The sequence below is a fragment of the Corapipo altera genome, unplaced genomic scaffold (genome assembly GCF_003945725.1).
Source record: "Corapipo altera isolate COAL_440 unplaced genomic scaffold, ASM394572v1 198, whole genome shotgun sequence".
Taxonomy (NCBI): domain Eukaryota; kingdom Metazoa; phylum Chordata; class Aves; order Passeriformes; family Pipridae; genus Corapipo; species Corapipo altera.
This window is the reverse complement of record NW_020885076.1, coordinates 226,710-251,359: the sequence shown is the minus strand read 5'-3', so window position 1 is coordinate 251,359 and position 24,650 is coordinate 226,710. Positions and strand designations below refer to the sequence as shown.

Here is a 24,650-nt window from a genome sequence, read left to right as displayed (position 1 = left end):
CCCACTATCCCATTATCCCGTCTTTCCCCCCCCTCACCCATTGTCCCCCCGTCCCGTCCCGGCGCCGGTGCCGCGCGCATGCGCACTGCGCAGGGACACGGCGGCACCACCGGAGAGGAGGCTTTGCGCATGCGCGGGCTGCCCCGCCCCTCCCCTCCCGGCGACGAGTGCGGCGCTCGGAGCCCCCCCCGGTGGCCGTTACCGGTACTGCAGCTCCCCCGCCGTCCGGGGCGCCCCCTGGCGGCGGGGAGCGGCACTGCGGGACTCCGGCACCGGGACCCACGGCGGGAGCCCCCCCGGTGCCACCCCCGGTGCTGCCCCGCTATTACCCCCGGTGCTGTCCCCGCTATTACCCCCGGTACCAAACCATCCCGCCCGCACCCCACCCACCCCAAGGCGCCGCTCCGCGAGCCGCGCTGCCCTCCTCGCGCTGCCGGCGGGGGATGCCCGTCGGTGCGGCGGGAGCATCCCCGGTGCCACCTCCCGGTGCCGCCGCCCCCCTGTGCCGCCGGGCCGAGCATGCGCGCCACCGCCGCCCCCCCCGCCTCCCTCCACTCTGTCCGTCCGTCCCTCCCTCCCTCCCTCCCTCCCCGGCTCCGCCGCTCCCTGCAACGCACCGGGGCGATCGCGGCCGCCGCTGCTGCCGCCGCCGCGGGCACGGGCGCGGGGAGCGGAGCCATGGCCGAGGGCGAGGACCTGCAGACCTTCACCTCCATCATGGACGCGCTCGTCCGCATCAGCGTGAGCGCCCGCGGCGGCGGAGGATGGGGGGGTGGCGGGGGGAGGACCAGGGTCCCCCCGGGGCCGGGTCGGCGGGGCCACGGGGGGGGGGGGGGGGGCGATGCCCTTGAGGGGTGGGCGGGCGGCGGACCCGCAGCCCGGTTCACCGCAGCGAACCCCCGGGGAGGGTCGGATCCGGGCTCCCCGCCCGCACCGAGCTACGGCCGAGCCGGGAGCACCCGGAGCACCGGGGCGGGGGGGGGGCGACCCCATCCCGGCCCCCATCCTGGTTCCCAGCCCAGTCCTGGCGCTGGTCCCAGTGCCGGGCCCAGTCTGGGCTCTGCTGCGGGCTCAATCCCAGATCCCATCCCAGATCCCATCCCTATCCCAGATCCCATCTGCATCCTGGATCCCATTCCCATCCTGATCCCCATCCCAGATCCCATCTCCATCCCGGTCCCCAGCACCATCCCAACCCCCAGCCCCAGCCCATTCTCATCCCAGCCCCGGGCTCCATCCCAGCATCCATCCCAGCCCTCATCCTGGCACTGGTCCCGGTGCTGGTCCTCATCTCCATCCCCATCTCAGCCCTGGGCCCCATCCTGGTGCTGATCCCAGTGGTGGTCTCCATTCCCATCCCAGTGGCAGTCCTGATTCTGACCCAATCCTGGCCCTGCTCTGGGCCCAGTCCCAACCCCAATCCCATCCCAGCCCTGGGCCCCATCCTGGCTCTGGTCCCAGTGCTATTCCTGATCCAGACCAAGCTGCTGGTCCCAGGCCTGATCCTGGCTGTGATGCTGGACCCAGTCCTCATCCCCACCCCAGCCCTGGTCCTGATACTGGTCCTGGCTCTGGTGCTGTTCCCAAGCTCGATCCTGACCGTGCTGTGATCTCAGCCTCAGCCCCCAGCCCCATCCCAGTGCTGGTCCCAGTGCTGCTCCTGATCCTGACCATGCTGCTGGTCCCAGGCCTGATCCTGGCCATGATGTTGGTCCTGGTCCTGGTGCTGGTGCCAGCCCCAGTCCTGGTCCTGGTGTGGCCTCAGTTCCCAACCCCAGCCCAGCACCACATCCTGGTGCTGGCCCCAGTGCCAGTCCTGATACTGGTCCCGGGCCTGATTCTGGCCTTGATGTTAATCCTGGTCCTGATGCTGATCCTGGCTCTGATACTGGTCCCGGCCCTGATCCCAGCCCTGATGCTTATCCTGACTCTGATGGTGCTGGCCCCAGCCCTGATCCTGCCCCTGGTGCTGGTCCTAGCCCCAGTCCTGGTCCAGGCCCTGGTGCCAGTCCCAACCCTGATCCTGGCCCTGATGCCGATCCTGGCTCTAGTGCTGATCCTGGCTCTAGTGCTGATCCTGGCCCTGGTGCTGATCCCAGCCCTGATCCTGACCCTGGTGCTGATCCTGGCCTGATGTTGATCCCAGCTCTAATGCTGATCCTGACCCTGGTGCTGATCCCAGCCCTGGTCCCGATCCCAGCCCTGGTCCCACCTGGTGCCAGCCCCGTTCCACGGGCAGCGGGTGACGCTCCCCTCTCTCCCCACAGACCAGCATGAAGAACATGGAGCGGGAGCTGGTGTGCCCGGTGTGCAAGGAGATGTACAAGCAGCCACTGGCGCTGCCCTGCACCCACAACGTGTGCCACGTGTGTGCCAGCGAGGTGCTGCTGCAGCACGGCCACCTCTGCTGCGACCCCACCTCCGAGCCCACCTCGCCCGCCGCCACCCCCTCCACCCGCAGCCCCCGCCTGGGCCGCAGGGCCGTCCCCAAACCCGACCGCCTCGACCGCCTCCTCAAGTCAGGTGGGGCTGGAGGGCACGGGGCACCGGGATGGCTGGAGGGGAGGGGGATGGATGGAGGGAACAAGGATGGCTGGGGGGGATGGGCACAGTAGAGTGGACAGGGACAACAGAGGGGAAGGGGATGGCTGGATAGGACAGGCGTAGCTGGAGGGAATGGGACAGGGATGGCCAGAGGGGATGGGGGTGGCTAGAGGGGAATGGGGTGGCTGTAGGGGAGGGGGACAGCTGGAGAGGGGACAGCATAGCTGGAGGGGACAGCAGAGTGGACAGGGACAACAGAAGGGAAGGGGATGGCTGGAGAGGACGGGGATGGCTGGAGGGGATGGGGACAGGTGGAGGGGATTGCAGTAGCTGGAGGGGATGGGGACAGCTGGAAAGGAGGGCAGATGAGACACCAGAGGTATAACAGAGGGCACAGAGATGGCTGGAGAAGAGGGGAATGGCCAGAGGGGATGGGGACAGCGGGAGGGAATGGGGACAGGCATGGCTGGAGGGGTTGGGGGTGGCTGAAGGGGATTGAGGTGGCTGGAGGGGATGGGGATAGGGATGGTTGGAGGGGATGGGGATGGAGACAGCTAGAGGGGATGGCAGAAGAGACAGGAACAACAGAGGGCACAGGCATGGCTGGAGAAGAGAGGAGTGGCTGGAGGGGATGAGGACAGCTGGAGGGAACAGGGACAGGCATGGCTGGAGGGGATGGGGGTGGCTGGAGAGGAGGAGTATGGCTGGAGAAGGGACAGCATAGCTGGAGGGCAGAGGGACAGGGGTGGCTGGAGGGGATGTGGGTGGGTGAAGGGGTTGAGGACAGGGATGGTTGGAGGGCCTGGGGATGGAGACAACTAGAAGGGATGGGGACAGGGAGGGCGCCCTGGGCTACCCTTGGAAGGGCCCCCACTGACACCCCCTCCTCTCCTCCCTCCTGTAGGCTTCGGCACCTACCCAGGGCGCAAGCGGGGGGCTGTGCACCCCCAGACCGTCAGCTTCCCATGCCCGGCCTGCCAGCGGGATGTGGACCTGGGGGAGAGGGGCCTGGGCAGCCTGTTCCGCAACCTGACGCTGGAGCGGGTGGTGGAGCGGTACCGGCAGACCATCAACATCAGCGCGGCCATCATGTGCCAGTTCTGCAAGCCCCCGCAGCTGGAGGCCACCAAGGGCTGCACCGAGTGCAAGTCCAGCTTCTGCAACGAGTGCTTCAAGCTCTACCACCCCTGGGGCACCCAGAAAGCCCAGCACGAGCCCACGCCCCCCACCCTCACCTTCCGCCCCAAGGTACGGCCTCCCCTGAGGGTCCTCCTTCCCCCGAGGGGGGATTTAGGCTGAGGGAATTTGGGATTAAGGCTGAGAGAATTGGGATTGTTCGGCCTGGAGAAGGGAAGGCTTTGGGGTGACCTAATTGCAGCCTTCCAGTACCTGAAGGGAAGTTGCAGGAAAGATGGGGCAAAACTATTTAGGAGAGTCTGGAGCGACAGGACATGGGGGAATGGGTTCAAATTGAAGAAGAGTAGGTTTAGATTAGATATTAGGAAAAAATTCTTTACTGTGAGGGTGGTGAGGCCCTGGCACAGGTTGCCCAGAGAAGCTGTGGCTGCCCCATCCCTGTAAGTGTCCAAGGCCAGGTTGGACGGGGCTTGGAGCAACCTGGGCCAGTGGAAGGTTGGAACGAGATGATCTTCAAGGTCCCCTTCCAACCCAAACCATTCCATGACTCTGTGATTCTATGACTTGGAAGTGCAGGGGTGGTATCCTGTGGGTGAGGGGGTTGCAGAGCCCCTCTGAGCCCCACTGTGCCCATGCAGGGGCTGATGTGCCCAGAGCACAAGGAGGAGGTGACTCACTACTGCAAGACCTGCCAGCGGCTCGTGTGCCAGCTCTGCCGCGTGCGCCGCACCCACACCAGCCACAAGATCACCCCGGTGCTCAGCGCCTACCAGGCCCTCAGGGTAAGGGCTGCTGGAGGCAGATTGGGCTTTGGCTGTGAATCGGGGCCACCACAGAGCCCTGGTGCAGGTGGGGGGGCGAGGTGGGGGCGGGGGGCTGCTGGCACCTCACCTCACCTCAGCTCGCCGCCTTCCTGCAGGAGAAGCTGACGAAGAGCCTCGCCTACATCCTGAGCAGCCAGGACACGGTGCAGACCCAGATTGCCGAGCTGGAGGAGACGGTGAAGCACACAGAGGTGAGGGGGGAAGGTGCCTGCCTGGCCCTGAGCTGTCCCTAGGCAGGGGTGGCACTGCCAGCCCGGTCCCCTCCAGTCCCAGCCACACGCTGACCCTGCCGTGCCCGTGCCTGGCAGGTGAACGGCTCGCAGGCCAAGGAGGAGGTGTCACAGATGATCCAGGCTCTCTGTGCCATGCTGGAGGAGAAGAGGGCCACCCTGCTGCAGGCCATCGAGGAGTGCCAGCAGGAACGTCTGGCCAGCCTGCACGGCCAGATCCGGGAGCACCAGGCCATGCTGGAGAACTCGGGCATGGTGGGCTACGCCCAGGAGGTGCTGAAGGAGACTGACCACCCCTGCTTTGTCCAGGCTGCCAAGCAGCTGCACAACAGGTACCAGGCTGTGGGCACGGGGCTGCCGGGGGGGTGAGGACACTCTGGTGCCCGCGGTGTCCCCCCCAGCATTCCCACTCTCTGGCACTGCAGGATCCTCAGGGCCACCGACTCGCTGCAGAGCTTCCGCCCTGCAGCCACAGCCTCCTTCAGCCACTTCCAGCTGGACGTCAGCAGGGAGCTGAAGCTGCTCACCGACCTGGCCTTCATCCGAGGTAAAGGCAGCGGGGCCCGGGCACCGGCTGTGCCCCGTGCGGAGGCGCAGCCCCCGCAGGCAGAGCGTTCCCTGCCCGCCTCGGAGCCGCAGCTCAGCCTCGGCCGCCGCCCAGGGCCGCGCTCGGGCAGGCGCTCGCGGATCTGCCGGTGCCCCCTCCCCGTCAGGGACGGCCCCCCCGCCCCAGCAGCCCCCAGAAAAGATCCCTGCCCTGCCCTGTGCCAGAGCAGACAGGCAGGGCCGTGGTGCCAGGTGAGGGCAGCAGGAGTGCCGGTGGGTGAGTACGGAGCTGCCCCGCTGCCGGGCAGGCGCTTCCCACAGGGCAGGAGCCGCGTGGCCCTGCCGGACCCGCTGGCGACACGTTTCAGACCTGCTTCTACCTCTCTTTGTTTATAGGCTGCGGCCGCTGCCGAGGCGTCACCGAAGTAACTGAGGCAAGTCACACCCCTGCCCCAGAGCCGCCCCGCTCTCTCTTCCCATCCCTCCATCCCTCCATCCCGTTCCCACCCTGGCCCTGCTCCGCCACCATCCTCCATGCCCATCCTGCCTGCAGGCGCTGGCAGCCGGTGGCTCTGCCTCCTCCATCTGCCGCAGCTCCTCCTGCCCTCCCACCCCCTCCTCGCCCCATTTCCATCCCCCTCCTCGCCCCATTTCCGTCCCCCTCCTTACTCCATTTCTGCCCCCTCGTTGCCCCATTTCTGCCCCCTCGTTGCCCCATATCCATCCCCCTCTTGCCCCATTTCCACCCCTCATGCCCTATTTCCATCCCTTCCCTCGCCCCATTTCTGTCCCACTCTCACCTCACTTGTCCCGTTCACCACCCAATTTTCTGCCCCTTCTCACCTCATTTCCATTTCCCTTTTGCCCTATTTCCATCCCCTCCTCACCTCATTTCCACTGTCACATGCCCCATTTCCACCCCATCCTTGCCCTATTCCCCTCCACCTCACCCCATTTCTGCCCCATCCTCACCCCATTACTATCTCCTTCCTTGCCCTGTTTCCATTCCTTGCTCCATTTCCATCCCCCCTCTTCCCATTTCTGTTCCCATTCTCCTCTTCCTCCATTTCCATCCCCTTCCTCACCCTATTTCTGTTCCTCTCTTGTGCCATTTCCACCCCATCCTCACCCCATTTCCTTTTCCCCTCACTCCATTCCTGTCCCCTTCCTTTCTCCATTTCCATCCCTCTCCTTGCTCCATTCCCACCCCCCTTCTTGCCCCATTTGTCTCCCTCTCACCCCATTTCTGTTCCCGTCTGCACCCCATTTCCACCCCATCCTTGCCCCATTTCTGCTCCATCCTCCCCCCATTTCTATTCCCCCTCTATCCCTATTTCCATCCAACTCTCACTCCATTTCTGTACTCTTCCTCACCCCATTTCTGTCCCTCTCTTTGCCCAGTTTCCACCTCTCTCCTCATCCCATTTTCTTCCCCCTCCATTCCCATCCCCTACCACCCGCCATCCCCATCTCCTGCTCCTCTCCTGCTGCCTCCGTCCTCTTTCTCTCTCTCTCTCTCTCTCTCTCTCTCTCTCCTCCCTCCCGACTTGCACTCGGCCTGTCTGGTCCCTGGAGCCCCACAGCAGCAGCTCCTCTGTCTCCCCGACTCTCGCTCTCCTCCGGTGCCGACACACGGTCTCCGCAGTCAGACCCCCCTTAGACTCCGCTGGTTGTGCGTCCGTCCGTCCGTCCGGAATGCCCCCGTCCCTGCGTCCGGCCGCCTCCCCGCCTGCGGGGGGGGGGGATGCTGCCTGATGCCCGCCGGTGCCTCTCCCCGCAGCGCCCGAGGCCCCCGTCATCGACACGCAGCGCACCTACACCTACGACCAGATCTTCCTGTGCTGGCGGCTGCCGCAGCACTCACCACCCGCCTGGCACTACACGGTGGAGTTCCGCAAGACCGACGCCAAGGCCAAGGGGCTGAAGCTGTGGCAGCGGCGGGAGGAGGTGCGCGGCACCTGCGCCCTCGTCGAGTACCTGGACACCGACAGCGTCTACGTGCTGCGGGTGAAGGGCTACAACAAGGCGGGCTTCGGGGAGTACAGCGAGGACATCTACCTGCACACGCCGCCCGCCCCGGGTGAGGGGGGCCGGGGGGCTCGGAGCACCCGCAGAGCGCCCCGGTGTGTCACCCCGCTCACCCTCCTCCTCCTCTCCTCCCCACAGTCCTCAACTTCTTCCTGGACAACCGCTGGGGCTTCAACCGGGACCGGCTGGCCATCAGCAAGGACCAGCGCGCGGTGCGCAGCGTCCCCGGCATCCCCATGCTCTTCGCCGCCGAGCGCCTGATGACCAGCTGCCACCTCTCCATCGACCTGGTCATCGGCGACGTGGCCATCACCCAGGGCAAGAGCTACTGGGCCTGCTGCGTGGACCCCAGCTCCTACCTGGTGAAGGTGGGCGTGGGGCTGGAGAGCAAGCTGCAGGAGTGGTTCCAGGTGCCGCAGGACGTGGTGAGCCCCAGGTGAGCGGGGCGGTGAGCGGAGGGGTGTCCTCTGCCTGTTCCTGCCTCCACAGCAGGCACTGGGGAGTGGGGGGGAGCTCCAGCCTGTCCCGTGTGTGTCGGTGTCAGGACTCACCTGTCCTCCTGCTGCAGGTACGACCCCGACAGCGGCCACGACAGCGGGGCCGAGGACACGACGGTGGAGGCGCCGCCACCCTACGCCTTCCTCACCATCGGCATGGGCAAGATCCTGCTGTCGCACGGCTCGGCGCTCACCTCCCGCGACCCCAACGGCTGCACCGTGCCCCTGCCTCCCCGCATCGGCATCTGCCTGGACTACGAGCAGGGCAAGGTGAGCTTCTACGACGCCGTGTCCTTCCGCGAGCTCTGGGAGTGCGGCGTGGACTGCTCGGGGCCCGTCTGCCCCGCCTTCTGCTTCATCGGGGGCGGGGCCCTGCACCTCCAGGAGCTGGTGGCCAACAAGCAGGAGCGGAAAGTGACCATCGGGGGCTTCCCCAAGCTGGACTGAGCCGTGCCCGCGCTCCCCGCGCGCCCCCGGCTGTGCCCCCCGAGAGCTCCGGGGCCTGGGGGGCAGGGAGCAGAGCACAGGGTGGGCAGTCCCGGCCCTGCCACTGCTGGGGACGGGCCAGGTGTTTGTTTTGTGGGATGGGGGGGGACGGGGACAGCTCTGCCGTCCCCTCCTCGCCCTGTCCGCCTGCCCCTCGCCCCAGCTCGGCCCCAGGCTGCTCTGGGCTGGGGCTGCGGGCAGGGCTGGCAGAGGGTCAGCCCCAGAGACGGGTCAGGGAGGGGGACGGGGCTGTGCAGGGAGGGGGGAGGCAGGTGACAGTGGGGGGGACAGTGGGGGGGGGGAGGCTGGGCTCTGGCTGGGGTGGGGGAGGCAGCTGGGGTAGGGGAGAGGGCGGGGGGGTAGACGGGGCTGGAACAAGGTGTGAAGACGTTTTGTAAAATGGCTCGTTTTCAATGCGGCTCATCCGGCCGGGCACGGCCCCCGGCCACAGCCACCGAGGGGTCCCTCCCGTGGGCTCCCGGTGCCCCCTCTCTGCCCTGTCCTTGGGCAGCCATGTGCCTGGCCAGCCCTGCCTGTGCCCTGCCTGCACGTGCTCCGAGGGCCACGCTTGGCTCCCGTTACACCGCTCGGTGCCAAACCGCACACGGCCGGGGCGGGCTGGGGCCGCGGGGTCCGGATCCGACCCGCCCAGGGGAGCCCCACGGGCCGTGCTGGCAGTTCCCGTGCCGGGATCTGTCCGAGCTGCTGTCGTTTCTCCTGGGTTCTGTTACAACAATTGCTGTATTTTCATGGTTTCCTACAATAAACTGCGATGCCAGACTCCTCGGGAGCCTCCCTGACGTGGAGGGCAGCTGTGGCTGTGGGGCCAGGCAGTCCATGGGGTCGGGCTGTCCATGGGGCCAGGGGGCTGTGGGGCTGGGCTGCCTCTGGGGTCAGGGAGCTGTGGGGCTCCTGGGCTGACCATGGGGCTGGTGAGCCAGAGGCTGTGGGGTCAGTCTGTCTGTGGGCTTGGGGGGCCGTGGGACCAGGCTGACCATGGGGCTGGGCTGTCTGTGGTGTTGGGGTGCTGTGGGTCCGGGCTGTCCTTCAGCCTGTGCCCAGCAGGGGCCAATCCTGCCCAGCCCAGGCAGTGCTGACGTGTCAGGTCCTGCCCGTGCTCTGCTCGGCCACGTGGTCACTGCCACCCCATCCTGGGGTGTCAGGGGGCTCCTGGACAGGTCATCACCTTGCCGGGCCTAAACCAAACCCCTGCAGCATTTTTGGGGGGTCCCAAAGGCGCACAGTCCAGCTAGGAAGGCTGAGGCATCCTCTCACGGTGGGTAACAGGGCTGGACCCCCCACTTGGGTACACTGCATGGCAGGTGGAAGGGCCACGTGGGGCAGGGCCCCCCCAGGCTGGTGCCTGCCCCTGGGGACCCCACCCTTATGTTTGAAGGTGAGGGGGCCACAGGGTCGGGCTTCCTGTGAACAGGCAGCTCTTTGTAGGGCCCAGCCCTGGTGCCTGTTTCGATTCCTGGGGCCCTGCCCAAGGCTGGAGGGTGGGGAGGGTGAGGGGGGAGACTGAGGAGGGGCAGCAGCAACCCCAGGCACCCCCCTGCTCTCCACAGGGCTCTGCCCCAGGCACACAACCCCATCCCCAGCTGGCAGCATGGATTGGGGGGGGATGCTACGCTGTACCACAGCCCCCCATCAGTGCACTCCCCACCCCACAGCTGAGCCTGGGGGCACTGGGCAGCCCCCCTTTCCCCAGAGGCCCCCCAGCCTCTCACCCACAGCCCAGCACAGCTCTGACACCTCCCAGCACATACCAGGCTCTCTGGGCACTTGGCACAGCAGTGACCCCCTCCCAGAGCTGTCCCCCAGCCACTGGGCTGGTCCCAAGGGTGTTCCTGGCCAAGCACTGGCTCCGTGCCTGCACCCACATGGAATTTCTTAGGGGAAGGTTTGGTTCCTTGTTTTTCTGCCTTTTCAGTGGTTGCCAAAACCCTCCCAGTGCCCAGGATGGGCCCAGCCCAAACTGGGACTGCCAGAGGGCCAGCACTGTGCTCCAGGCATGGCATTCCCAAGGCTTGTTCCCTGGCACAGCCCAACACACAGCCCTGCTGGGGCCACCATGCTGCCCCTCGGCACATCCCACCTTCCAGCTGTGCTCCCCTCCTTCCAGCAGCCCCCCAAAGCCTTTTTGGGGCTCCCTCAGGGTTTGGAGGACCTCCAGCCTGGAGCAGGCAGGGGAGGGGGGCAGGACATGCCACATGCACCCGGTGACACACGTGCAGCCCGTGCAGCTGCACGGCCCCGTCGGCTCTGTCACATTCCACCTGTGCAGCCGTGGGGAAATGGGACGTGTCAAACATCAAATGGGACACGTTGGATCGTGAACAGAAACCGAGAGTGCAGGAGGGCTCAGAGGGATGGAGCCCAGCAGACACGTCACACCTAGAGGGACACAGGGACTGGGGACACAGTGACACCCCCAGCACCAACCCCAGGACTGCCTGGATTGAGAAGTGAGAGCAACTGCCCAAGCTGGAGTCACCCCCTGACAGCCACACTGGGGTTGTCACAGCCCAAGGGGAGCCCCCCCAGCACAGCCCTGGGGACACGTGGCTGCCCCCATCCTTTTATTGTAACTGTGATAAATATACCCCGGCCGAGACCTGCCACCCCACCCAGGACCTGCCACCCCGCCGAGCCGAGCCCGGCACCAACACCCCCCAAACAGAGATATTTATGTAAAACAACACCACAAAAAGAGCAATTGAATCCCCAGGGGTGAGTGCAGGGCGAGCATGAGCCCGGCCCCCGCCACGCCCCCGGCACGGAGCAGGGTTGCAAAGCCAAGCGGGGACCGTGGGGTGCGGGGGACCCTCCCCCCCGCCCCCAATCTTCGTTCATCCAGTTCTGTCATATGCGCGAATCCGGCTGCTCCAGAACCATCCAGCGCCCGCTGCCCGCGGCGAGGGGCCGAGCAGCACCGGGGGATGTGCCCGGGGCCGGTGCTGCTCCCCCGGGAGTGGGGGGCTGCAGCTGCCCCCTCCCCTCGGCAGCCGCCCTCCGTCCCAGCGTGTGCCTCAGAGGTTGTCGGAGCCGGTGGAAGGGTTGGTGTAGGTGAAGGTGCCGGCCCTCGTGGTGCTGCTGCCGGCCACCTTGGGGGGAGGAAAAGTGCAGCGGTGTCAGGGTTGGGCTGAGCCCCCTCCCCCGGAGGCAACAGGGGAACCCCCCACACCCTCCCCACAGCCACTGTGGGCAGCCAAAAACTGCGTGGTGGGCACCTGCCCCCCAGCCACGGGCACCGTGGGCACCCCAGGCCCACACGGGCACCTCGAGCCGCCCCCCCCCGCCCCGCGCACGGGAGGAGCCGCGCTGGCCCCGGCCGTGTTCTCACACGATAAGCCGGCCGGGCGAGCGAGAAGGTAAATATTTACCCAGGCCCCTGGTATTTGCACAGGGTGAGCTGCTCGAAGGGAGCAGAGCAGCTGGACGCTCGGCCCCCGCCCGCAGCCCCGGCCTGGGGGGAGCGCAGGGCACGGGGAGGGGGGGAACGGGGCGGCTTCTGTGCCCCACATTGCCCAGGGGAGTTCTTCGTGCCTGCGGGCAACTCCCGCCGCGGCACCTGCAGCTCCATTTTCGGAGCTGGTGTGGGTTAGGGTGTAGGCTGTGGGGATCAGCCCCGCCGCCAGCCCTGAAGTGCCCCCATCCCCGCTCCCCACCCGCGGCAGAGGATGCTGCAACACCAGGAGAGCCGAGAGACGGGTTGGGATGCAGCTGAGCAGAAGGGGCAGCGCGGGCAGGCAGCGAGCCCTGCAGTGCTGCCAGGGCTGGGCAGGGGGAGCAGCCGCCCAAGGTCGCGGGGAGCTCCCCGGAGCCGGGCAGGGTCTGCCCGCGCCGGCCACGTACCCGCTCCCCACGCGGCTCCAGCCAGGCGTGAAAGTTACCCTCACCTCCCGGCGAGCCCGGCGCGGGACGAGCTCCCTGGACACCCGTCCCGGCTCCGTTAGCCATTAACAGGGGATGTACCCCTGCTCTGCACCCACCCCACAGCAGCCGGACCCCGGGGATGGGGGTCTCGCTCTCACCTGGCTGTAGGGGTTGGGTTTGCTGTTGGGGGACACGTAGCGCCCGTGGCTCTGGTACTGGAGGTACTCAGCCATGGGGTGGTAGGAATCCTTCTGGCTGAGCAGGTCCAGCTTCCCTCGGCTTTTCCGGCGGCAAGTGCAGGAGGACTGGGGGAGAGAGAAGGGATCAGGGCCTGGGGTGTGGGGACAGGGGACTCACTGGCAGAACACAGATGAGGATGGGGATGGGACCTCACCATCAGGAGGAGGCAAGTGAAGAAGCTCAGCAGCACCAGGATGCTGACCAGGACCAGTAGAGCAATGGCCCAGTCTGGGACCATGGGCACTGGTGCTGGGGACATCACCTCTGTGGAGCCTGAAAGGAGCAGAGCTGAGTCTGCACCACAGGCAGAGCCTGACAGAGCCCTGAGAGACCCCCAGGATGGGGCATCAGGGGCTGAGCCCTCCCCCACGGAATCCACTTGCTTTTCCCAGTGCTGCCCACTGGGAACCTGCACTGGCTCTGCCCGCTGTGAGCCCCGAGCTTGTCTCAGCACCAAAGAGCCCCAGTCAGGACAGGGCAGCATTTACAGAGCCCTCTGACCCCACCCCGGGCTCCATCTGCCCTCCCACTCTGTCCCAGAGCCCCCACTCACTCTGGATGCTGTCCAGCTGCAGGCCCATGATGAAGCCATTCTGGTCCAGGCTCTTCCTCAGGCGCTGCTCGGCAGCGTTGGGGGTGACAGTGTCACTGCCATTCCCAAACACGAGGGTGGACTGCACCTCCACCGAGCCCTGGCTGTGTGGGAGGAGGTGTCAGTGCCCAGATCACCCCCTGAGGGGCTCGGCACCAGGCGGGATGTGTGTGCCAGGACACTGCTGCTGCTCACCTGTACTGCAGCTCACTGCACCCCATGTAGGTCTGTGTGCCCGCGCAGCCCGCGCAGCCGAACACGTGTTCAAACTGGAACGAAGCGTTGGGGTGACGGTGACCTCCCCACAGACACCTCATCTGTCACCTCCCCACAGACACCTCATCTGTCACCTCCCCACAGACACCCCATCTGTCACCTCCCCACAGACACCCCGCCCTTCCCATTCCCATGCAGCTGGAGCTGCTGGCAGAGCAGATGCTCAGGGTGAGCCCCAAGGTGAGGCGGCTCCTCCCTGGCACAGCCCGGGGGGCGTTGCTGGTGCGGGCAGAGCTCCCAGGACTCACCATGCTCAGGACAGTGCGGCTCAGGCTCCGGTACTGCTCCGACGTGGGGTCACGCAGGCTCTCGTTGAAGCTCCTGTTGATGATGCGGAAGGACAGCGGGACGCGGGCGAGCAGCTGGACGGCAGCGGGCAGCCGGGCTGTGGCTTTGCTGGGGTTGGGACCCTCCCTGGTGGGGGTCTGCCTGTGGGCTGTGCTGCCCTCAGCTGTCACAGAGGTTGTCCGGGTGGGAGGGACCTGAGCGCTGGTGCTGCCGTTGGCGCTGGAGTTGCCGCCATCCACGGTGGTGGGAGCGGCAGAGCTGCTGTTGGTGCCCAAGTGGGGAGCCCAGCTGCTGCTGTTCGAGGTGACATTGGGGTGGGAGATGGCTGGGCTGCCAGGGATGGGCACTGTGGTGCCATTGCCCAAGGAGTGGTTGCCGGACTGGAAGTCTGTGGTGTTTTTGCCAGGGAACACGGTGGCATGGGGGAAGAGAGAGGGTGGGGACCTGCTGCCTCCTGTGCCCCTGGTGAAGACAGGAGGAGCAGCAGTCAAGGTGTGGGTGGTGGTCTCCGTGGTCGTCTCCGTGGCGGTCGTTTCAGCCGTTTCCATCTCCATGGTCGTCTCCATGGGCACAGCACGTGTATCTGGAGGAAACACCAGGAGTTGGCAGCTGCAGCCCCGATTTGGGAAGGTTTTGCCCAACAGAGCTGTACACTGCAGGAAGCACCGTGATCCACACGAGCCAAGAACCGGTGGCTCCTGCTGCCCACGAGACCTTCAGGAACACCCCATGACTGTGGTTGGTGCTGGGCACGTGTGACACCGCCAAGGGTCCAGGCAGTGCCACCTGGGCACTGGTACCAGCCCTGCAGACCCCCAGATCCTGGGGTGACCCTGCCACACTGCGGGGCTCAGGCACCACCCCAATAAAGCCTCCTTTGCTGTGGGTTGCAGGGTGGGGTGCCCCCTGTGCCCCTCGGACCCGCCTGGCCTGGCTGTGGGCCAGCACAGGCAGCTCCCGGGCAGGTTCTCAGTGGGTGCCACAGGAGCCGGCGGCACTGGAGGAGAGCCCGGGGTCCGGGTGCTCACCGGGACACACCTGCATTCCAGCCTGCGAGCCCCAGGCACAGCCTGCTCCGGCTGGTCCCGGCACAGCCCAGCCCCGGACACGGCAGAGAAGGGGCCGTGGTTTGAGCCCCCAAGTCCTGGCTTTGCTGGGCACAACCAGCCCTGCCGTGCTGCACCTCAGAGCCAGACCGGGACAGGTGACAAGGTCCCTGCTGCCGGGGTGCCACCAGCTCTGGTGTCCCCTGGTCCCCACTCTGAAAGGCATCCCACTCCTCTCCCCCTGGCCCGGTACCTCCCCACTTGCCCAGGTCACAGCCCAGCTCCCCCTGGCTCGGGGTGCCCCAGCCCCTCACCTGTGCCCAGCACGAGCAGCAGCAGAAGGGCAGTGAACGCCATGGGGCTCGTCCGGAGGGTCCCAGCGCCTGGCGGGGCTGGGCGGTGGCTGCTCTCCCGTTAGCCGGCGGCGCACGCCTCGATCCAGGGATCCGGAACTGGCGGCTCGGCAGCGGCCGGAGCTTTATAGAGCACCTGGAGCAGGTGGAGAGGCCCCACCCCACCGCCGGCTCCAGGGAGGGGGCTTCCTCTGCCCCGTTTGGCACAGAGGTGCCACCGCGCCGATACAGCGCCCACAGCAGCATCACACCTCCCCCCCCCAGGCTGAATCCCCCCGTGCTTGCTCGGCTCGGGGGGACACCGCTGGCAGCATTCCCGTGCCGTGAACGGACACAGCCTCGGGCGGGCACAGGACGGGACAGTAGCTGGGCATCCCGGGCAGGGGTAGGGGCAGCATTTGCCCAACCCTACGGGCTGAGCCACAGCCCCCGGGACCTGGTGGGGTTACGGGGGGGACACGGAGCCCCCCAGCCCCTCGTGCAGGGGGGCCTCAGCCTCTGGCTCAGCCCGGGGTTAATCATTACCGGCCGGCCACTGCCTCGCCCTACACTCAAATAAACACCGGTGACCCCCCCGAAACGCTTACGCAGGTGTAGCCAAGGGCCCCACGACATCCCAGTACCTCCCAGTAACCTGCCTGCAGGTCCCAGGGCCCCTCCAGCAGGTACAAACCCCTGACCCCACTCAGGACACGGCTGACGCCAGGTGCCCCACCCCAGAGGTAACGGGTGCCGCCCGTGCTGGGGCACAGAGCCCACGTCCTCCGGGTGACACGTGCTCCTGGCACGGCCGAGCATCACCAGCCACTGTGGTCCCTCCCTGCCCCTGTCCTGAAGAGACCCCCACTCCTGGGGGAGGGAGCTCCGATCCCTGGGAGGGCCCCAATTCCTGGGGAGGCGTTGGTGGGGTCTCCCACACCTGACTCCTGCCCAGCCTCCCGTGGAGCCGAAGTGCCACCCCAGCCACGCCAAAGGGTTCCAAGGCAGCGCTGAGAAGGGGAGCAGAGACGAGGGACCCTCTGTGCTGCAGTGACACCGGGGCAAGGCATGGATGGCCTTGGTGTCAGTGCAGGTGCAATGGGACCCAGTGGCCCTCTGTCCCCACTGGGGGCCAGAGCCTTGGTGCCAGACATGGGGACACAGGCAGGATGCAGGCAGGATGCAGGCAGGGCACAGGCAGAGTGCAGGCAGCAACTCTGGGTGAACTTGTCCTCCCCCAAAGGCCTTGCCATGGGGACAGCAGCCCCCACGCAGTGACACTGACCTCCCCACTGCCCTCTGCCCGCTGTGCCAGCACCAATCCTCGGTTCCACTGAGCACAGGGGGCTCTCCCCAGAGCTCCTCACCCCCCAAAGCAGGGGCTTGATGTCTACAGTGTCCCTCCACGCACAGAGGACACGCCCTGTGGGGGGCTGAGGGGCAGGTGGGTCTCACAGGGACCACAGCACCTCTCACGGCAACCCTCTCACACACGAGCCCCGGGCCAGGGGGCCGTGCAGCCACCCTGGCTGCGTCCCGTGGGTCCTGTGCACCCACCCCCACCGTGCCTCGTGGGTCCCGTGTGCCCACCCTGTCCGTGCCTCGGGGTCCCGTGTGCCCACCCGCTCCCTGCTGGGTGGGTCCCGTGTCCCCGCCGTGCCCGGGGGGGTCCCGACCCGCGCGCCCCCGCGGCTGCCCCGCGCGCGCTCCCGCTCCGACCGGCGGCGCCGGAGCTGCGGCGTCCCCTGGCGGGAGCGGCCCCGCACGACGCTCGCCCCGGGCACCGGCACCGCCGGGGGACCGGGACCGGACCGGGACCGGACCGGGACCGAGATCGGGACCGCGACTGGAGCGACACCGGAGCGGGAGGGGGAAAACGACTGGAGCGAGACCGGAGCGGCAGTGGGAGCGCGATCGGGACGGGGAGCAAGACCGCGACTGCGACTGGAGTGAGACCCGAGAGCGAGCGGGAGCGCGAGCGGGACCGGGACTGGGACCGGGACTGGGACCGGGACTGGGAGCTGGAGCTGGAGTAGGAGCAGGAGCAGGAGCAGGAGCAGGAGCAGGAGCAGGACTGCGACTGTAGCCAGACCAGAGGGGGACTGGGACGGCGATTGGAGCGAGACCGGAGGGGAAGAGGGACTGGGAGAGGCGGGAGGAGAAGCGGAGCGGAACCGCAGATGGAATGGAAGCGGGAGCGGGACTGGACCGGGAGCGGGACCGGAGAGGGAGAAAGAGAGAGACCAAAACGGTAGCGGGACCCGCGGTCGCTCCTCGCTGGGGGCGTGGGACGAGGCGCTCGGTACCGAGCAGTGATGTCACCTGCCCCGGGACCCCCGGGTCGCGAACGGGCACCGGCCCCGGCCCCGGTTGCGGCCCCAACACCGGCGGGCAGCGCCGCGTTGCCCTTTTAAGAGGGGCCCGGTGCCGCCGCGCCCATTGTCGCCGCCGCCGCCGCGGGGCCGGGCCGGTGCCGGGGCCGCGCGCTCCGGGGCGAGCGGGGGGGCGGTGGGGGCACATTCCGCCGCGTTGCCGGGACAGCCGTCGCCGTGGCGACCGGTCCGTGCCGCCGAGCCGCGGTGCGCGCCGCGCAGTTCCCACGGAGCGGCCCCGGGCGGCGGCGGCGGCGGTTCCCGCTCCCTCCGGGGCGGCGGGAGGGCCGGGATGCGGTGCAGTGTTGTGCTCTCGCCCACCAATATTGCACTCGTCCCGGCCTCCCGCCGCCGCGGGCTGCGCCGGTGGGACCGGCCGGGCACGGACCCGGCCCCCGCGACCACCGGGAGGACGGCGCGGGACGGAGCCGAGAGCACGGGGAGGGCACCCAGAGCCCTCTCGGGGCACCGGGAACCCCCGCCAGGGACGGGGCGCGCAGGCTAGAAAACACTCAAAACTTTATGGCCAGGCGTGGGGCAGGGACCGGAGCGCCCGGGGCAGGCGCAGAGGAAGCCCCGGCACCGCGGGGCCCCGGTACCGGCAGTGCAAAGTCCGCGGGGGGCCGGGAGCGGGGCCCGGCCGGGAGGGGCGGCGGGGCCCGGGGCGCCCCCGGGTGCCGCTGGCGGGGGAGGCCCGGGCTGGGCGCGGTCACTCGCGTCCCTCCAGCAGGAATCGGCGGAAGGGCTCGAAGTCGGCGGGGATCGTGTCTGTGAGGGGCAGCGCGGGGGGCGTCAGGAGCCGGTGGGGGGAGCAAGCGCCCGGCCCAGGACCGACGGCCCGACCGCCGCCGCAGGGGCGCGAAGGGGATGCTCGGCCGGCCGCCGGGCCGGGGCGGGGGTCCCGGGGGGCCCTGCTCACCGTTGCAGCGGTACTGCAGGTTGGACCAGATGATGTTCTCCTGGGAGAAGCAGAAGACCCCCAGCCGCCCCCCGCGCATCGTGGTGTCGATGATCACCCCGGAGTCGGCCACCAGCCGCGGGCCCTCGTACAGACGGACCCTGGGGGGGGAACGGGGCCCGACCAGTCAGCGGGACCCCACCGGGGTCAGCATCGGGATCCCACCGAGACCCCATCGGGGCCAGCACCTGGACCCCGCCAGGACCCCACTGGGACCCCTCCAGGACCAGCATCGGGCCCTACCGGGCATCCCGACCCAGGATGGTGGCACCGGGCTGGGGCCGGGGCATCCCGCGGGGGGCTGGGCCGGGGGCACCGGGCTGGGCTGGACCCCCGGGCCGGGGCCCCCCGCCATGGCCGGGCTGGAGCCCCCCGCGCCGCCCCCGGCCCGGCCCCGCCGCCTTTGTCGGGCACTTTGCATGTGAAAGGCGCCGGCGGGGTCGCCATGGCGACGGGACAATGGCCCCGGGGGCCCGGGGGGCGGAGGGCCCGGCGGCGGAGCCCCCCCGCCGCGGCCGCCCCGGCGGGAGCCTTAAAGGGGAAACGCTCCCGCGGCCCCGCCGGCCAGGACCCCTCCCCATGGCCGGCATCCCCCCACTGTGGTGGCCCCACAGGGCTGGGTACCACCCCATGACCAGCATCCCCTCACTAGGGTGGTCCCACAGGGCTGGTTTCCCCCCCCCACGGCCAGCATCCCCCCACTGCGGTGGTCCCACATGGCTGGATCCCTCCCCACGTGGCATCCTGTCACCAGGGTGATCGCACAGGGCAGGACCCTTCCTGATGGTCATCATTACCCTCACCAGGGCTGGATCACACCAGAATTGTTTTCCTCCCAGTGATCATCATTCCCCCACCGGTGTGGTCCCACTAGGGCCGGACCCCACCCTGCCCCGTGGTGAGCACACCCCCCACCACCTCAGCAGCCCCCGTGCCCCCCACTCACCTGATGTAGCCCACCTGGGGCCTGTGTGCCAGCTGCCAGCGGTAGGACGTCTTGTCCCTCCAGCCGACGTTCCGGGGGTCCTTCCAGAGCAGGCGGACGTGGTCGGGCGTGTGGCCCGTGTGCCACAGCGCGTTGCGCAGGTGCTCCCCGGGGCCCGTCGAGGACTTCACTGCCTGGGGGGCACAGGGGGTGTCAGAGGGGACCTGGCCAGGAGGGATGGAGAGCCTGACCTGGCCCACGGGGAGCCAGCACCCACCTTGAGCTGCAGCCCTGGCTCGGCCACGGCACGGAAAGGAGTGGCCTGCCAATACGTCTGCTCCGTCTGCTTCCACATCACCACGTAGAAGCTGGCGCTGTCCTGGTAGCTGAAGATGAAGCCGGCGTAGTCATCATCAGTAACGGTGTTGACGTGGAAGGTGCCCTCGAAGTCCACCCCGTTGAAGGCCGTGTAGCCTACGGGCAGGAAACGCTGTGGGATTCCCCAGCCCACCCACCCTTCACCCCTCTGTGGGGCAAAGAACCAGCCCTCGTCCCCCCCACGCAGAGGGGCAGGAGTAGGGGGGCTGCCCCCGGGGCCTGTGGGTGGGTGAATATCTCTTACCCACAGCCAAGCCCGGGTCGCTGTTCATGGTCTGCACGATCTCCATGCCCTGTGAGGGACAGCAGGGTGAGGGGCAGCCCCAGCACCCCCGGGGACCTCCCGACCCCCTCAGCTCCCACCCTGCAGCGCAGCCCCCAGAAACACGGGGCACAGCACCCACACCTGGTTGAGGACAACCCAGTTGGGGTCGATCTGGGCATCCCCCTCGGGGTCGAGGATGACGGTCTGGTAGGCGCGGAAGTCGGTGAGCGTCACCTCGGCGCTCTCGGGACACACGTCCAGCTGGTCCACCACGGTGTCATTGTCAAAGTCCTCCTCACAGACGTCACCCACGCCATTCCCTGGGGACACGTGCCCAGTCAGGGCCGGGCTGAGCCCACGTGGCTCTGCCTCCCCTCACCTGACCCGCACTCACCATCCGAGTCCTTCTGGTTGGGGTTGGGAATGAGGCGGCAGTTGTCTGGGCCAGGTGGCACGTAGTCTGGGATGCCATCGTTGTCATCGTCATTGTCACAGTCGTCCCCCAGCCCATCATTGTCCGAGTCCAGCTGGGAGCTGTTGGGGATCTCGGCGCAGTTGTCCTTGGTGTCCTGATGCCCGTCCCCGTCACTGGGAGCAAAAACAAGGTCAGAGCAGTGCCAAAAGCGGGGACCTGGCACTACATCTCAGAATCTTTAAGACCCTGTCATCCCCCCTGCCAGGTCCTGAATCAGTTCTGCCCCCAGGGACAGGACAGGACAGGACTGGATGGGAAGGTGACCCCACTGCAACACTGTCCCCACCTGTCCTCATTGGTGTCACAGATGTCTCCTACCAGGTCGCTGTCCATATCTGTCTGGAGGAGACCACAGCCCTAGTTCAGTGACACCCCAGGGCGAGAAGGACACCCCACTCCACACCGGGCCAGGCCCCACTTGCCGCAGGCCCCCTGCCCTGAGTGGGTTGCCCCATACCTGAGTGGGGTTGCTCATTTCAGGGCAACTGTCACAGGCATCCCCAACACCATCCTCATCCCGGTCCGTCTGCAGAGGGTTGGGCACCTTGGGGCAGTTATCCAGCATGTTGGGAATCCCTACAAGGACAGTGCTGGGTGGTGGATGCCCTTCTCCAACACTGGTTGTCCCAGGACAGCCCCCCTGGCACAACCAGGCCACCCCAATAGCCACTCACCGTCCCCATCGATGTCGTTGTCACAAGCGTCCCCCTCGCCGTTGCTGTCTGTGTCCCGCTGGTCGTTGTTGGGCACGTTGGGGCAGTTGTCACAGGCATCCCCGAAGGAGTCGGTGTCTGAGTTCTGCTGGTCTTTGTTGGGGAAGAGCCGGCAGTTGTCCTGCGGGAAAGAGGACAGGGATGTTGCTGCTGCTGCGCTGGCTTGCAGACAAGAAGCCACAGGGTAGGAGGATGTCTCCAGCATGCTGAGCCACCAGCCTGCTGCTCCCCAAGAGAAGCATCTTGAGGGACTCAGGCCTGAGCCAAAAGAAGAAGCCCTCCCAGAGCCACCAGCACAGCCACCCCCCAGCACAGCCACCTCCACGTTCTTGACACCATCACCATCAGCGTCATCATCACACTGGTCCCCAATGCCGTCGTTGTCGGCATCCTCCTGCCCGGAATTGGGCGTCAGGCGGCAGTTGTCCTGCAGGGAAGGGGAGGAGATGAGGTCTGGAGCACGGCTCTGCTGTGGCCCCTGCACCCCCCAGCCCCTGCACCCCCTCCAGGAGCTCACCTGCTTGCAGTGCTTGTTGTTGTCAATGCAGGGCAGGGGCTCGTCCGGGTAACCGTCCAGGTCCGTGTCTGGCCCACACACGTTGCCATTGCCAGCCCAGCCCACGTTGCACTGAAGAAGAGATCAGGGGCTGGGAAGGGCCCTGGCAGGACCAATGCTGCCCCTGCCATAACCCCCACACCCCCTCCCAGCCCTGTCCCCCACTCACCGCACAGGAGATCTCCCCGTTTCTCTCGAACAAGCAGAAGCCGTTGATGTCGCAGGGGTTGGTGGTGGTGGTGCTGCAGGACTTTTGGGGGACGCAGCCCGACGTTTGGTTCCCCACAAAGCCCGACTTGCAGGGACCACACTTGAAGGAGCCCTGGAGGGGGAGAGAGGGCAGGGGTGGGATGAGGGGAGCCGGGTGGCCCCGGGAGCCAGGGAGGGAGCGGGACAGTGCTGCTCACCAGCGTGTTGGTGCAGATGGAGTTGGGGTCGCAGCCCCCGTTGTTCCCGTCATTGCATTCATCGATATCCGTGCAAACCTGCGAGCAGTGTGGGAGAAACCCTCACCTGGGGCCTTCCCCTGCCCATTCCTGCCCCCCTGGGAAGTTGCCCTCCTCACAGGCAGTGCCCTGCCGTCTGGAGCACCCACAGGGACCTGGTGGAGTCCTGTGGCACCTCACTCACCTGCTTGCTGGCCTTGGCATAGTCCACCCCCACACCAGAGACGGTGTTGCCTCGATAGCCACGGGGACAAGGCTCACAGCGGAACCCGGGGGACGTGTTGATGCACTTGGAGCCAGGGAAGCAGGGGTTGGCATGGGCACACTGCAGCACCGGGAAGAGAGACCAGCTTCACCCTCGGGCACAGCATTGGGGCTGCTGCCATCCCAGCAGGGCCTTTGCTGAGAGGAAGCATCCTCTGCCTGCACTGCCCTGGCAGTGCTGGGGCTGCTGGTCTCCCCAGAGGGTGCCCACCTCCTCGATGTCAGCGCAGTGCGTGCCGTTGCCCTCCAGCCCTGGTGGGCAGGGCCCGCAGCGGTACCCGGGGTACTCGTACGTCTCCATGCAGTCCACCCCGCTGAAGCAGGGGTTGGGGTTGCAGCGGGACCGGTGCTCGTGGAAGCCTGAGGGGAGGACAGGCAGATGAGGGGTGAGACAAGGCGGCTCTTTGCCCCCCCGAGGTGGGGGCAGAGCCTCGCCAGCACTCACCGCAGACCTGGCACTCCATGATGGTGTTGCGGATCAGAGACATCTCCTTCACCTGCAAGGCAGCAGAGCGTGGAGCATCAGGGGGTGCTGGCACTGTGCTCTAGGGAAATCCGTCCCAGGGAGGACTGGTACCCCCCCACTGTCCCACCTGGTCCCTAATGTCTTCCCGCAGCTCCGACAGGACCCGGTTGAAGAGGGTCAGCTGCGTGACCAGCGCCTTGGTCTGCTCACCTGCCAGCAGCAGAAAGGACAAGGTCAATCCCAGGACAGACACAGCCCCCTGGGGACATAGGCCAGGACTGCTCTGCCCACCAACACTGAGTTGGGAGGACAAGGCAGTTGACAGCCTGTTCTTCTCCTCCGTGGTTCACACAGGATCCCTTTCCCCATAACACAACCCGTGCCTTTTGATGTACCCCATGTGGGGCACTGGGACAGGCTGTGGAAGGGTTTCTGCCTCCGTGGAGCCCCAAATGCCTCAGGTCAGGGAATGGGGAAAGCAGAGCAGGGACTCACCCAGGATGGAGGCCAGCACACTCGTCACTGCAAGGAGAGAGACGAGATGTTACCAAATGCTGCCATCACACCCCGACAGCATCACCTCACACAGTCACTCCCAGTCAACACATGAGCAGCGCTGGAGCTCCCACCTGTGTGGGGACCCTGGGCCAGGAGAGGCAGGAGCACCCGTCTGTGCTGTCACCCCCCACCTCCCTGTACCACAGCACACACAGGTGACCCCATAAGCCCCCCAAGCCATTACCTGCACTGTGAATGGACTCATCTCCTTGGAAAGGGCACTCACTCAGGGCCCCCACGCGGCTCATGGACCCGCCCAGGATCAGCTTCATGGACTCCACGAACCCCTGATGTACGTGGGGAGACACAGTCAGTGGGGGGGGGCTCTGCCCATCCCCAAGGGCACAGTCGTGGGGTCTCCGTCCCCCCAGCACTCACCTGCATCCTCTGATAGGCCTTCTGCCCCGTGCGCACCTCGATGGCCTCCACCTCGGCCAGGGGGATCTCGGACAGCTCGGGCAGCCCCACGCTGGAGTCCATCTGCTTGCAGTCGACGTAGAGCTCCACGCTCAGGGTGTCCCTGCGCAGCCCGCTCAGGCGCACGATGACAGAGTGGCTCTGCCCGTCCGCCACGTGCGCGTGCTGCAGGTTGACCGAGTGCACCTTGTTGTCCTCCCGCAGGTACCGCACCAGGACTGCGGAGGAGCGGGGAGGGGCCGTCAGCTCCCCCCCGGCACCGGCAGCACCCCGGGACCAGCAGGCACCCACTGCTCCTCCCCGTGAGCCCCTTGGACGGCAGGAACTCAGTCCTGTTTCCCTCAGAGCACCGGGGCAGGAGCAGGACCAGCCCGTCCCCATACGTGGGGCACCCACCCACCTTTGTTGATCTTCCCCACGACCGAGACCTCCAGCCACCGCGTGTTGTCCTTCTTGGAGTAGAGGCCGAAGAGGGTCCCCCCCCTGTTTGGGGGGCAGGCGGAAGGTGGACAGGAGGTACACGTCGTTGACGGTCAGGAGCTCCATGCGGATCTTGTGGGCCACGCTGGCCATCTGCCGCACCTCGCTCACCAGCAGCAGGTCAATGACTGCGGGAGCCGAGCACCGGGGTCGCCTCCGCACCGGCAGCCGCAGCTGCGGCCGGTGACCGCAGGGATTCCCGGTGCGGTCACACCGAGGGGGGGTTGGGGGTGACCCTGGACCGCCGTTCCCCGGGGGGACCGGGGAAGCCCCGGGGTCTCCGGGGCCGCCCCCGCACGGTGGCGCTCCAGGACCGGTCGCGCCGCCGAGAGCGACCCGCGGAGCCCCCGCACCGCCGGGACCGGCGGAGTCACGGCCCGGAGCCCGCCCTGCAACCGGGGCTCCCCCGCATCCCGCTCCTCGGCACCCCCC

At 67.3% G+C, this 24,650-nt stretch overlaps 4 protein-coding genes across 4 annotated transcripts in view; 2 read left to right on the top strand and 2 right to left on the bottom strand.

Moving 5' to 3' along the window:
- The first annotated feature begins 389 nt into the window (after nucleotides 1-389).
- Nucleotides 390-8,547, top strand: TRIM46 (tripartite motif containing 46). Its single transcript, XM_027669354.1, has 10 exons — nucleotides 390-741; nucleotides 2,268-2,523; nucleotides 3,449-3,792; nucleotides 4,320-4,463; nucleotides 4,601-4,696; nucleotides 4,814-5,067; nucleotides 5,161-5,282; nucleotides 7,062-7,361; nucleotides 7,448-7,745; nucleotides 7,878-8,547. Exons 1-10 carry the CDS (start codon nucleotides 520-522, stop codon nucleotides 8,251-8,253), a joined length of 2,412 nt encoding a protein of 803 aa, XP_027525155.1. The 5' UTR covers nucleotides 390-519; the 3' UTR covers nucleotides 8,254-8,547.
- Nucleotides 8,548-10,921: 2,374 nt separating this feature from the next.
- MUC1 (mucin 1, cell surface associated) lies at nucleotides 10,922-16,000 on the bottom strand. The gene is made up of 7 exons (XM_027669342.1): nucleotides 14,928-16,000; nucleotides 13,528-14,150; nucleotides 13,199-13,272; nucleotides 12,965-13,107; nucleotides 12,566-12,684; nucleotides 12,330-12,476; nucleotides 10,922-11,399 (listed from the first exon to the last, which is right to left on the bottom strand). Exons 1-7 carry the CDS (start codon nucleotides 14,968-14,970, stop codon nucleotides 11,325-11,327), a joined length of 1,224 nt encoding a protein of 407 aa, XP_027525143.1. The 5' UTR covers nucleotides 14,971-16,000; the 3' UTR covers nucleotides 10,922-11,324.
- A 1,819-nt stretch (nucleotides 16,001-17,819) lies between these two features.
- On the bottom strand, nucleotides 17,820-24,432 carry THBS3 (thrombospondin 3). The gene is given in 23 exon segments (XM_027669343.1): nucleotides 17,820-18,085; nucleotides 18,237-18,376; nucleotides 19,222-19,394; nucleotides 19,478-19,674; nucleotides 19,823-19,871; nucleotides 19,985-20,163; nucleotides 20,238-20,431; nucleotides 20,605-20,657; nucleotides 20,776-20,894; nucleotides 20,993-21,152; nucleotides 21,351-21,458; nucleotides 21,549-21,659; nucleotides 21,757-21,909; nucleotides 21,995-22,072; nucleotides 22,218-22,358; nucleotides 22,509-22,657; nucleotides 22,743-22,794; nucleotides 22,891-22,973; nucleotides 23,259-23,285; nucleotides 23,506-23,608; nucleotides 23,700-23,956; nucleotides 24,139-24,220; nucleotides 24,222-24,432. Coding segments are annotated over 23 exon segments (2,757 nt in total). The 5' UTR covers nucleotides 24,312-24,432; the 3' UTR covers nucleotides 17,820-18,026.
- Nucleotides 24,343-24,650, top strand: part of MTX1 (metaxin 1) — a 7,822-nt gene continuing 7,514 nt past the window's right edge. Inside the window, exon 1 of the mRNA XM_027669349.1 lies at nucleotides 24,343-24,397. Coding sequence (XP_027525150.1) covers nucleotides 24,343-24,397 — 55 coding nt within the window. The remainder of the gene's footprint in view (nucleotides 24,398-24,650) is intronic.